General features: G+C 44.5%; 1 protein-coding gene across 1 annotated transcript in view; it reads right to left on the reverse strand.

Moving 5' to 3' along the window:
* Positions 1-12,621, reverse strand: part of RASEF (RAS and EF-hand domain containing) — a 39,120-nt gene extending 26,499 nt beyond the window's left edge. Inside the window, exon 1 of the mRNA XM_054178635.1 lies at positions 12,200-12,621. Within this exon, the coding sequence (XP_054034610.1) occupies positions 12,200-12,558 (359 nt within the window). The 5' untranslated portion in view covers positions 12,559-12,621. The remainder of the gene's footprint in view (positions 1-12,199) is intronic.
* Between the last annotated feature and the right edge of the window lie 569 nt (positions 12,622-13,190).

The raw sequence follows: 13,190 nt of genomic DNA on the forward strand, positions 1-13,190 counted from the left end.
AGAAATGCAAGTTCCAAGTTCCAGTCCAGCACCATAAAGTCTAACATTCTGATCTAATGATCATCCTCATTATGTACAAGTTGTTTTCCTGACTTCTGTGGAGGTAGTGCTACTTAATACTGTCATCATATGCATATCAGCAATTAGTATTGCTGTATTTTTTCCCACTTGAAGCAATTCAGCATCTTAGATTATCAACACTACAGCACTCTGCTTCTGTGTGATTTCCCCAATCAAATTATTAAAACAGTACCATAATTGTTACTATAGATCAGATTTCCATTTTAAACAACCTAGATATTTTAGGACACTGTAAAATCTATTTCCAGCTAAAATCCTAACATTCATTTCAATACTCAGAAACATAACAGCAGCGCAGAGAAATACAGGTTTACTGATGCCAGAAGGGTTTCCATGTACTGATCTTTGTCTTGCAAAGCTTTTCCTTTACATAAGCTAATGCTTTAGCTGTATTCAGTATTTCCAGAAGTTAAACTTAACAGTGCTCTAATATATGTAGGTTTATCTGACTATCAGATGCTAGATAATATTTATAAATAGTGCATCATTAAAGAACTCCCCACATGTATGTTTAATTAATAACTCACATTTTAAAATCTGCTAAGAACATTTTCCTTAACAACAGCTTTCCACTAAAACAATGCTCATATTATCAACACCATCAGAAATATTAAAACTAGGGAAAAAAAGGCCCTCTCGTCCCCCCAAAAAAATTAGACTTTCATTCTGTACTATTGCAACAAAGGTGCAATTCATGCACTGAAGTCTTTACTGCACAGCAAACTTTTGGAATAATTTTGATGATAGTGTACGTCACAAAATAAGTCTGAGGTTGAGGTTCATCAGATCCCAATTAAATTTCAAGTGTACAGTAGATATATAGCATTCAAACACTGATTTCCAAGTGCATGTGGTTGGACAAAAAAAAATAAAACTCCTACCACACATCCACTAACATTGGGGGGGCTGAAATCTGAAGCCTGGCTGTACTTCAAAATACAGCTTTTCCATAGTCTCTCCTTTTGAAATTGTGATTATTTTTAATAGTTGAACTTAGAACTAGTAATGCTGCATTTTGCAAAATCCATAGCACTTCAGAAGCTGTCCTTCAGAGCTGCAAAACGCTCAAAAAGACAGTCAATAAAGTATTCCAGAATAATTCCAAATTTTAGATAGAAGTAGGCATTGTCCATATCCAGAATGAGCTGAACAGTGACACTTCTTCAAGCAGTGCAAATATACACAGTCACCCACAAAACAGAAATAGCAGTAGCCACCGTAAGCTGAACAGTTTGTCAATCTTCCAAAGCAGGTAAATTCAGCACAATCTAGGTCAACATATATGATTTTTACAAATACAAAATACAAACATAAATGTGAGTTCTGATTTTTATCTTTTGCCTTTACATTTCATTTACACTTTACCAACAAGATGCTCAATAATAACTTTCTAGAAAGCAAGGAAACAGCAGGAAAAGTACTTATTATTTGACACTAAGGTAAAATATTCCTTTTATGAGCAAACATTTTGCTGATTCTATTCCAAAACCCAGGTCACTGAATTAAGGTTGTATCTTTAAGGACCTACATACTCCTTTTCAAAAGATTATAGGGTTACATTTGTACTCTTACCTTTTGCTTATGCAGGATAAAGCAGCTGCTGCCTTTAAATGAAATGAAGCTCTATCTCTATTTCAAATGGTACTAGAAGTTCTGTGCTAAATAATATCAGAGGGATCCTACCATATGGATTATTGAGGAAGTAGCAAACCTCAAGGTATAATGTCTTATTATGATGGGAGTAAAAAAATTGTTCTGGCCTTTGCTCACTTTGTTTACTGCATTTTGTGCCTGGAGCAGAAGGCATCTGCAGTGGAATACTGTAACATACTTCTGCAACTTTCATTCTTTTTACAAGAATGGCACAGTCAGTCCCTCTTACAGCTTCTTTTTAAAGTGTATGCAAATGCACATACCAGAACTGAAAGAAGTAACCTGTATCTCCATGCTGCTGAGCCTCTCCCATACAGCTAAGTCTGATTTAAAGATGCAGTAGTCAGAAGCATAAAGTAGTTACTGAGAGAGTCTATTCTCCCTCTGTAATAACAAAATCTCTTTACACTTACTCCTCCTTAGCTCAGAGATCAGCTACCATCAAGATGTATTCAAAATAATCTCAGTCACCCAGTTTTCTGAAGCAGCACTTAGAAGCAAAACGATATCCATACAACCACAACCTTGCAGGATCCCAGAAAGGGCCTGGAAGACTCTGAAGTTAAAACTGGCCACTGAAATTCTGAGGGACACTTACATGCTTCTTTGGCAAGTTTATTGAAATTCTTGCTTAAAACACAACAACTACTGCAGCAACAAAAATGTAGGAGAAATTCAAGTCATGCAACAAAATTGATAGGACTCTGCTTAATCATTTATGCCTTCTGTAAAAAGCAATACACTTTCATGAACTGGGAAAACTGGTACTGATTTAATTGTTTGATGCACGATTTTAGTAAGATGAAACTATATATACATTCTATAGCAACACATGGTAAGTATTTAACAATTATGAGACTAATTGTTCTGAACTGTCTCAGTATTTTCAATCACTCTGTTTGCATATGCTTTGGTGATATCAGTGCCACCACTGCAGCAGGACAAGAGTACTTGCTACTAATATTACCCAATCTGTTTGTTTGTCTCTTTAATGTATGCTATTTCTTTCTGAAAATTCATTAGCTATCCAAAATCATGCACCAAAGAAAATTTCACAAATGGATTTCACCAAGCTGATGCCTGAAAAATCTAGCCTTCAGCTGGACAAAAAAGCAACTAGAATGCTCTTACTTCAGTTTCAGCAAAATTCATCTGAAATGCTGAGGTCTGCCCTCTTAAACTGGTCTTTCTTGAAATCCTTTGAAATGGATTTAGCTGCATGCCTTTAAGTAACATAGAATACATAGAATAAACCAGGTTGGAAGAGACCTCCAAGATCATCGCGTCCAACCTATCAATCAATCCAACCCACCTAAACAACTAAAACCATGGCACCAAGCACCCCATCAAGTCTTCTCCTGAACACCTTCAATGATGGCGATTCCACCACCTCCCCCGGCAGCCCATTCCAATGGGCAATCACTCTCTCTGTGTAAAACTTCCTCCTAACCTCCAGCCTAAACCTCCCCTGGCACAGCCTGAGACTGTGTCCTCTTGTTCTGGTTGTCCTCTGGTACTGGTTGCCTGGGAGAAGAGACCAACCTCCACCTGTCTACAACCTCCCTTCAGGTAGCTGTTGAGAGTAATAAGGTCACCCCTGAGTCTCCTCTTCTCCAGGTTAAGCAACCCCAGCTCCCTCAGCCTCTCCTCACAAGGCTTGTGTTCCAAACCCCTCACCAACTTTGTTGCCCTTCTCTGGAAACATTCCAGCAAGTCAACATCCTTCCTAAACTTAGGGGCCCAGAACTGGACACAGGACTCGAGGTGTGGCCTAAGCAGTGCAGTGTACAGGGCACAATGACTTTCCTGCTGGCCACACTGTTCCTGATGCAGGCCAGGATGCCATTGGCCCTCTTGGCTGCCTGGGCACACTGCAGGCTCATGTTCAGCCTACCGTCGACCAGCACCCCCAGGTCCCTCTCCACCTGGCTGCTCTCCAGCCACTCTGACCCCAGCCTGTAGCTCTGCATGGGGTTGTTGTGGCCAATGTGCAGAACCCGGCACTTGGATGTGTTAAATCTCATGCCGCTGGACTCTGCCCATCTGTCCAGCCTGTTGAAGTCCCTCTGCAGAGCCTCTCTACCCTCCAGCAGATCAACACCTGCCCCCAACTTGGTGTCGTCAGCAAATTTACTGATGATGGACTCAATGCCTTCGTCCAGATCATCAATAAAGATGTTAAAGAGCATGGGGCCCAGCACTGATCCTTGGGGCACAACCCTAGTGACTGGCTGCCAGCTGGATGTGGCGCCATTCACCACCACTCTCTGGGCTCGGCCCTCCAGCCACTTCCTAACCCATCGCAGTGTGCTCCCATCCAAGCCATGGGCTGGCAGCTTGGCCAGGAGTTTGCTGTGGGGGATGGTGTCAAAGGCCTTGCTGAGGTCCAGGTAGACTACATCCACAGGCCTCCCCACATCCACCAGGCAGGTCACCTGATCATAGAAGGAGATCAGGTTGGTCAGGCAGGACCTGCCCTTCCTAAATCCATGCTGGCTGGGCCTGATCCCTTGGCCATCCTGGAAGTGCTGTGTGATTGCACTCAAGATGACCTGTTCCATAATCTTGCCTGGCACTGAGGTCAGGCTGACAGGTCTATAATTCCCTGGCTCATCCAACCGGCCCTTCATGTGGATGGGTACCACGTTGGCCAGCTTCCAGTCTTCTGGGATCTCTCCAGTGAGCCAGGACATACTAACACAATGGTAGACATTTGTAAACATTAATATACAGAATGAGCAATTTTTTATATACATGAAATAAATGGTCCCTTTGAACCATCTGGCACTATGGTTGCACAATCTCCCATGTATGCCTTTCTCGCTTCTACAAAATACAGACACAAAACACTAACACCCAAAAAAGTATAGTATTCTGGACAAGTATTGCTCTGGCTTTACCTTGCTTTATCTCAAAGGTTTCATAAAGTACGCTGTCTGTAAATTTAATAATTAGTAAGTGTAATTAGTCAGTATTTGCACAACTTCACATGTAAGTTAGCATAAGCGAAGTCACCATATTCACATGGTTTCATAAAATTCCTGAGAGAATTAGAGAAAAAAAAAAAACCTGCCCTGATGACAACATAATTTGCAACACAACAGATTTAAAATACTATAGTAGAATACAGGGTAAGTAAAAGGGAGCGGAAAAAAGACACTGGGATTGGAGATATCATGTATTTAGATACTTAGTGTCACAATTTCAGTTAACCCAGAGACCTGTGCTAATTCATATCAATTCGTCACATTATTTTGGTTTGCTGAACAGTCATATTTGTTTAATGATCCACACTCTGAATGCAGCTCAAAAGGAGCTGACTGAATTTATTAAAGAATTTATTAATCCTGCAGTTGTTCAGTATCTCACATGCATTCCCCATGTAGCTGCAAGAGAGAAGGCACTGTGCTACACAGTTTCTTTAGTCTGACTCCAAGTGTGGTATTTTCAGAATAGTTTTCCACCAAATATGTAAGAAGTGCATCAAGCTAATTGAAAATTGGAAGAAACCAAAGAAGTGACAGTGACAATACTACCTTCCTTCATGCACATGTTAAAGATTCGGCGTTTCTTCTGTTGCTATTTTACATACGTTTACCTGAGTCTGCTTTAGAAAGGTGAAGTCTGACAAGGTAACCAGCACAATACCAGGGCTCATCTATTCAGAGCACTCTGGGGAGCATAAAGCAGCAAGCAAAACAAGGTAATAGCTCACTTAGGCTGTCAGGCTTAGCTAGGGGAAGGTTGTACTGAAAGGTAAGAAAATCATCCAAGTATCCTTATCATTCTCAACAACATCCCTTGCAAAATTACTGACTTCTACCTTCACATCTTTATTATCCAGCAGACTTAAGGTCCCCAAATACTTTCTTTTTGTTCTCTTCACACAGATGTCTTTCAAGCATTGGAAAACAAGTTTCTGGTTTTGTAGGTGCAGGTAAAAGCAAAGATAGTCATGCAGCATGGGAGAGAGCCTGGAGGACTGGAGCAAATACAATGTCACTCCGGTCTTCAAAAAGCACAAGGAAGACGCAGGAAATTACAGATCAGTCAGCCTCACCCTCCATCCCTATGATGAAATTAAAAGGAGGTAGTGCCTTTACAAAGGAAGAACTGGCTAAAAGGGAGTTGGAATAGAAAGGGAGGAACCAGACAGTTCACCTTACCTATGTGTATGTATACCACAAAAGGGCCCCTGCTAAGTACCTTACCTTGAATCTTGCTGTAAATCAGTAGGGGTCCTGTGTCCAGCTCTGGGCCCCTCAGTTTAAGAAGGTCATAGAGACACTTGAATGTGTCCAGAGAAGGGCAATGAGGCTGGTGAGAGGCCTTGAGCACACAAGCCCTACGAGGAGAGGCTGAGGGAGCTGGGATTGTTTAGCCTGGAGAAGAGGAGGCTCAGAGGAGACTTTATTGCTGTCTACAACTACCTGAAGGGAGGTTGTAGCCAGGAGGGGGTTGGTCTCTTCTCCAGGCAACCAGCACCAGAACAAGAGGACACAGTCTCAAGCTGCACCAGGGGAAGTTTAGGCTCGAGGTGATGAGAAGGTTCTTCACTGAGAGAGTCGTTAGACATTGGAATGTGCTGCTCAGGGAGGTGGTGGAGTCACCATCCCTGGAGGTGTTCAAGAGGGGATTGGATGTGGCATTTGGTGCCATGGTTTAGTCATGAGGTCTGTGGTGACAGGTCGGACTTGATGATCCTCGAGGTCTCTTCCAACCTTGGTGATTCTGTGATTCTGTGGGTCTGTCTGAAGATAGCAGACACTGAACACAGCCTGAACTTCTGAACTTTTAGGACAGAGTGCAGGCTTAATAGACTACTGAATATTAACTTCTCCACACAGAGAAGTGAAGAACCTAATCTAAATGAACATACAATGTATAATACAGGGGGGTTACATGTGAAGGGGTACATGTAGTAGGCATTTTGGGAAAGACTGTAAATCCTGAGTACCTTAGCCAATGGGGAAAGGGAGAGAGAAATTTGCATCTGGGAATTTAGGATGAAAGGGAAGTTGAATGTGTCCAGCAATTTGAGAGGCCCCACAGAGAATTGTCCGAAAAACAGGTGTGACTTGGAGACAGTGAAGCAAGAATGAAAAAGACTGTGAGACAGGGAGCAAAAGATTAAATCTGTGGAACAGGAGAACAGTCCAAAGGATACAGTTATGACAAATGATCAAGTGACATGAAAATATCAGGAAAATTAATTATAGATGTTGTTCCAACTAAAGCTGAAAACAAGCAACACACACACACACACACACACAAAAAAATTAAAATAAAACAAAACAAAACAAAAAACCACACCAACAAAAAAACACCACCATCCCAGAAGAGCAGTAAAACCTAAGGTAAAACCTGAAGGATGGCCAAGGACTCGGGTCCAGCCAACATGGGTTTAGGAAGGGCAGGTCCTGCCCCTCCAACCTGATCTCCTTCTATGATCAGGTGACCCGTCTGGTGGACGTGGGGAGGGCTGTGGATGTGGTCTACCTGGACTTCAGCAAGGCCTTTGACACCGTCCCCCAGAGCAGACTGCTGGCTAAGCTGTCAGGTCGTGGCTTGGACTGCAACACTCTGTGCTGGGTTAAGAACTGGCTGGAGGCCTGAGCCCAGAGAGTGGTGGTGAATGGTGCCACATCCAGCTGGCGGCCAGTCACCAGTGGCGTCCCCCAGGGATCAGTACTGGGCCCCATCCTCTTTAACATCTTCATTGATGATATGGATAAGGGGATTGAGTCAGTCATCAGCAAATTTGCAGATGTCACCATGTTAGGAACAGATGTTAGTCAGTTAGAGGGCGGAAGGGCTCTGCAGAGGGACCTCGACCAACTGGACAGATGGGCAGAGTCCAACGGCATGAGATTTAACACATCCAAGTGCCGGGTTCTGCACATTGGCCACAGCAACCCCATCCAGTGCTACAGGCTGGGGTCAGAGTGGCTGGAGAGCAGCCAGGAAGAGAGGGACCTGGGGGTGCTGGTCGACGGTAGGCTGAACATGAGCCTGCAGTGTGCCCAGGTGGCCAAGAGGGCCAATGGCATCCTGCCCTGCATCAGGAACAGTGTGGCCAGCAGGAGCAGGGAGGTCATTGTGCCCCTGTACACTGTACTGGTTAGGCCGCACCTCGAGTACTGTGTCCAGTTCTGGGCCCCTCAGTTTAAGAAGGACATTGAGACAATTGAACGTGTCCAGAGAAGGGCAACAAGGCTGGTGAGAGGCCTTAAGCACAAGCCCTATAAGGAGAGGCTGAGGGAGCTGGGATTGTTTAGCCTGGAGAAGAGAAGGATCAGGGGTGACCTCATTGCCCTCTACAACTACCTGAAAGGTGGTTGTAGACAGGAAGGGGTTGGTCTCTTCTCCCCGGCAACCAGCACCAGAACAAGGGAACACAGTCTCAAGCTGTGCCAGGGGAAGTTTAGACTCGAGGTGAGGAGAAAGTTCTTCACCGAGAGTCATTAGTCATTGGAATGGGCTGCCCAGGAGGTGGTGGAGTCACCATCCCTCGAGGTCTTCAAGAGGAGATTGGACGTGGCACTTGGTGCCATGGTCTAGTCATGGGGTTTGTGGTGTCAGGTTGGACTCGATGATCCTCGAAGTCTCTTCCAACCTTGGTGATACCGTGATACTGTAGCTCAGAAACTCTTCTAGCTCACAGAAAGCCATTTATCACGCTTGCAGCAGAGCACATTTGTCAGTCCCTTGTTGTGACAAACATTCTTACAGCAGGGATCCTCTCTCCAGCCCAGTAACAACAGGGGGAACCAGCATTTGTTTTCTCTCATGATTTGCCTTACCGGGGAACACACTTCAACTTCCAAGGATATCCGTCCAATGCTGGTATCATGCCTTATCATCTCATGGAAGCAAACAGAAGCTGCTGATGAGATTTGACACTATGCTCTGTATTGACTTAGGCAAAAATCCATCCTGGCTCCTGACAAGAAGAGTCTGATAGGTTTTGGACCTTTTTTTCTTTTTTTTCCCTTAGGCAGCAGAGCCCTTGCCTTTGCTGAAGCATAGCAGTAAACTCCATTAGCATTGGCTGACTTCATAATTCAAGTAGCCCATGTTAAAACAGCACTTTTCTCATTTCATCAGGCCCTCCAGATCCACATTTTCCACATAGCTCCAGATGACATGACTGGGGGAGAACTGCCATAATCATGTTAGAAGACTGAAATCCCATGAAAAGCTTAGCTCAAATTACAAGACCACAAGCAAGACAAGACCACAACCAAAGCACTGAAGTATAAGAATTCTCAAAAGAAGAATTTAACTCAAGAAAAAAACACCCTTTCTTTTCCAGATTTATCCAGCCTTTAACTAATGTATTTCATTTTACCATCAGATATCACATACCCACACAAAAAAATCCTGGTAGGGCTTAAAGGGGTTTATCCCAGAGCAATCTCACAATATAAAAGGACACACACAACACACAGAGCCCCAACTCTTTGTTCTTTCTGGTTGAAGGCCTCCTACATTAAAATTTCAAAATCTGTTTTCAGTGAAGTGTTTTGCCAGCACTACGAGATTGGATGTTTTAAAGATAACAGAACTGTGCAAACTACAGACAGGCAGGATACATCCCATAATAGAATGCTATCTTTTAAAATTAACTAAATTCAAAATGCTCTTATTGTAGTATATGCTTATTTTAGTATCTGGAATGATGCAGTACCTGTCAGTAAACAAGGACTGCACCTAATGTTTGCTACTGTCCTGAGGGCTGAGTCAGGATACTGATCTGTTACTGGGTTTCAAACCTCATTATGGAGACTTATTTGAGCTTTTAAAAGCTCAGCTGCAGAAAAAAGAGGCTGAACAGTATCAGCAAAAATCTTCCATGGGCACTCAGTCAAGCTCAGGAATGACAGGGACTACTGGTCTTAACTGCAAAAATTTCTGGTTTTATCTTACTAATTCCATCTGCCTATGCCTAGTTTATCTCTGTAAACATCACAATAGCATCAAGGCACAGGAGTCCTCTTTTTCTAGCCTGGCTCCAGAAGGTATAGCAATTTGAGGAACTGAACCCCAAAATGACCAATACAGAAAACACACAAGACCAAGACAAAAAGTATGGACAACTCCACTCATCTGAGTCTGAGAATCTTATTCTTCATAATGTCTTTTCTCATAGTTTTCAACACAAATGTTACAGCAAACATATGAAGAGTAATAAACCACAATGTGGACACCATTTTTTTATAGTTATGAGGATGCAAGTATGTTCCAAATTAGGTCTGTCTTTCAAAGTACTACCTTTCACTAAAAAAAATTTAAAACAAACAAACAAACAAAAAACCCACCACCAACAACCAAAAAAACCAACCCAGAACAGACAACACAACTGGAATTAAAAAACAGAATTTAAATTAAAGAGTAAGTAACTGTTTTAAGCACCAGCTTGCTCTTAAAAACATGAGTATGTTCTTAAAACATGATTATGATTTACTCTGTTGCTCAATAGCTCTCCTATGTCCAGACAACTCAAGGTATTTTAATACATTCATTACTAACACAAGCAGTCCTAATGATCATAGTGGGATTACTCACAAGACAAAAACCCATACAGATACATTTTTTAAAAAGGTAAAAAAAATATGTGGGCCACAAAAGGAAAAAAGTTGATCTGTAACACAAATCTGCTTTTTGCACTTCAGGACAGGAAAGAGAAAAAAAAAAGACAAAACAAAGTGCACACTGCTCTTCAGTTGATGCTGCCACATATAAAGCTGAACATGAATTTACCTACCTCATACACATATATTTAACTATCAAAATTTAGTTCTGTTTGCAATTTTTGCATACAAGGATCATAACAAAAATTATGTTAATTGTGTCATGATTCATTTAACAAAACTAAAGAACACATCTACAAAACCAAGCCAAAAAAAACCTATTCCCTTTCCATCCTACTATACTCTTGAACAAACAACTGGGCTATGTTCAAACTGCTGCTGCAAACATAGTAACCAAGATACTGAGATAGGCTTATTACCAAAAGGAGACAGATGTTCCACAAGCCACCACGGATTGCATGTGAGAGGTTTTGTCCATTTTCTACTGACTTTCTGCCTAGCTTTTCAGGGTAAATTACTCATTGCTTCTGCAAATTTTTTTAAAAGTCTCTCTTTTGTTGCTGTTGCTCTCTTTCTGTAGACAGCAAGTGTGTAGCAAGGAAGGCATGACATTCTAGGTAAGAAACACCTGTATTATGTTAGTAACCTGCCTGAACTGGACCATTCCAGTAAAAACAACCAAAAATTTCTTACCCTTCTAGTCCAATATGAAAAGAATAATCAATTCCAGTTGTGCACATGAGTAGCAGATTAGGTAACTAAAAATCTCTGTGAAGAAACTTTTCATCTCACAATCCAAACACTTATTCAAAAATGTCTAGAACCAAGTAACTGGGGGAGGTAAGAATTTAACATGCACTATTCGGAGATGGGTATAAAAACTTGTTAATGACTTGATCCATGCTCCTCCAAAACAACAAGCTGCACATTCTAATGTATTGTTACCAAAGTTACAGGAAAACTAACACGGATTTTAGTACCTTCTGTGTATCGCAAAGCCAGGACTCGCTGCAACTTGACAGTGTCTCTGGGTGCTTTCAAGTATCGGGTTATTTTTTAACTGTCTCTTAACAAGCTGACAAGCCCTTAAACTCAGACCTCGTTCATTTCATCTTAAATTACAGCATTTAAATGATGGAGAAGCAGTCTGTAGTTTTTATGGACAATATTTATATATTAGTTTTTAGCACCGCCGGCGCAGCTAACTGTGAATCACCACGATGTGCCTGGAACCATCTCGGTACTGAGAGATCTGTGGTAATCGGATTTAACCCCAAACCAAGACACCACCAGTTCTCATCATCTCTGACACCGAAGGCAAACGTTCTCACGGACGTCAGCCCGAGAGTCGTACTGGCGAACCCCGCTAACCTGGAGGCAAAGGTGGTAGTGGCCTGGCTGCACCAGGGAAGGGAAGACAGGAGAGCAAGATGCTGGTCGGGGTATAGCGGGAGGAGAAAGTTTCACTTGCGGAGCTGGCAGCAATTTGCATCCCGTGCGTTTGTTTCACCGGCCTGCTTTTCCCACGTGGGTCAGTGGCAGAGCGGCGGAAGAGAGCAGGCAAACTCGAAAAACACCTGGAAACGCTCAAAACCGGGAAGCAGATCCGGGGAGGGCTCTACATACCTGCAAACACACTCCGGTGCCGCCGTTCCCCGCTAGGGTATTGCATCAGCACCGGGGCAAGCTGCTGGCGGGAGGGGCAGTTCCCGTTCCGGAAGCCTGCTGGGGCGATCGGCTGCCACGAGGCTCCCCGCCGGCAAGTTCAATGCCGGCACCCCCGCTGCCGCAGTCCCGCTCCACGGGCCGGCCTCCCCTGCCCCTGCCGCCCCTCGGGCCAGGGACGGGTGCCGGCGGTACCTGTTCCTTACCTGGGAATGTACCTCGCCTCGTCCCCGAGCCGCACCTCGAAGTCTCTCCAGGACTGCTCCAGTCCCGCGGCGGCCAATGTCGCTGTCGCCGACGACTCCTCGCCCTCCGGCTCGCCGCCGCCGGGCTGCCGCCGGGTAGCGCCATGGAAGCCGCGGGCAAACTCCGGGAAGGAGATGGCCCCATCGCGGTCGCTGTCGAGGCGCTGGAATATGGCCTCGGCCTCAGCCGGCCGCACCCGCAGCTCGGCGCAGAGCGCAGCGAAATCCTCCCGTTCAATGCGGCCCGAGCCGCTGGGGTCGCAGGCCAGGAACAGAGCGCGCAGACGGGACAGGTCGTCCCCCACTGCCTCGGGATCCATCGGCCGTGCTGGCACCGGGGGTGCGGATACGCTGTCCGTGGACGGGACGGCACTGTCGGGGTAAACGGCAGTAAAGCAACCTGGCGGCACAACTTGGCCGACCTCTCGGCAAGGCGGGACGGACCCTGCTCCGCCCTAGAGCCCTGCGGGGCCGGACAAGTTAGGGGGCGGGACGCAGGGGGCGACTCACGGCTGTGGCAGGTGCCTCCCCTGCCGAGTGGTCCGCGATACCCGGGTGGCAGTACCAGCGCCCTGGAAAGAAGGGAGGACGGCTCCGACTCGGGGTGGGGGCGACAGATGCTGGCCCCTTCTTACCCGGGACTTCCGGCCGCAGCCGCAGGTGCAAGGGCAAAATATGCCCTTGGCGCACCCTTCTGCCTAGTATGTTGCTAACAGAACAAGTAAATTTACAGGTCAAAAGCACTTCACACCCGCTGCAGCAATCAAATATAAGTTCCAATCTATTCACTGGGTATTCACAAGAATTCTTACTGGCCCCAAGTAGTCTTGGGATTACACACTGACAAGTACGTGGGCACTGCTATCCAATCACCAGTGATTTAGAAGTGTACATTGTTAAAGTACCAGTTTAAAGAGAAAATGCAAAAGCTGTGTTCAGATTAATAAACCAA

Source organism: Dryobates pubescens, chromosome Z (assembly GCF_014839835.1).
Source record: "Dryobates pubescens isolate bDryPub1 chromosome Z, bDryPub1.pri, whole genome shotgun sequence".
In the NCBI taxonomy this organism is placed as follows: Eukaryota; Metazoa; Chordata; class Aves; order Piciformes; family Picidae; genus Dryobates; species Dryobates pubescens.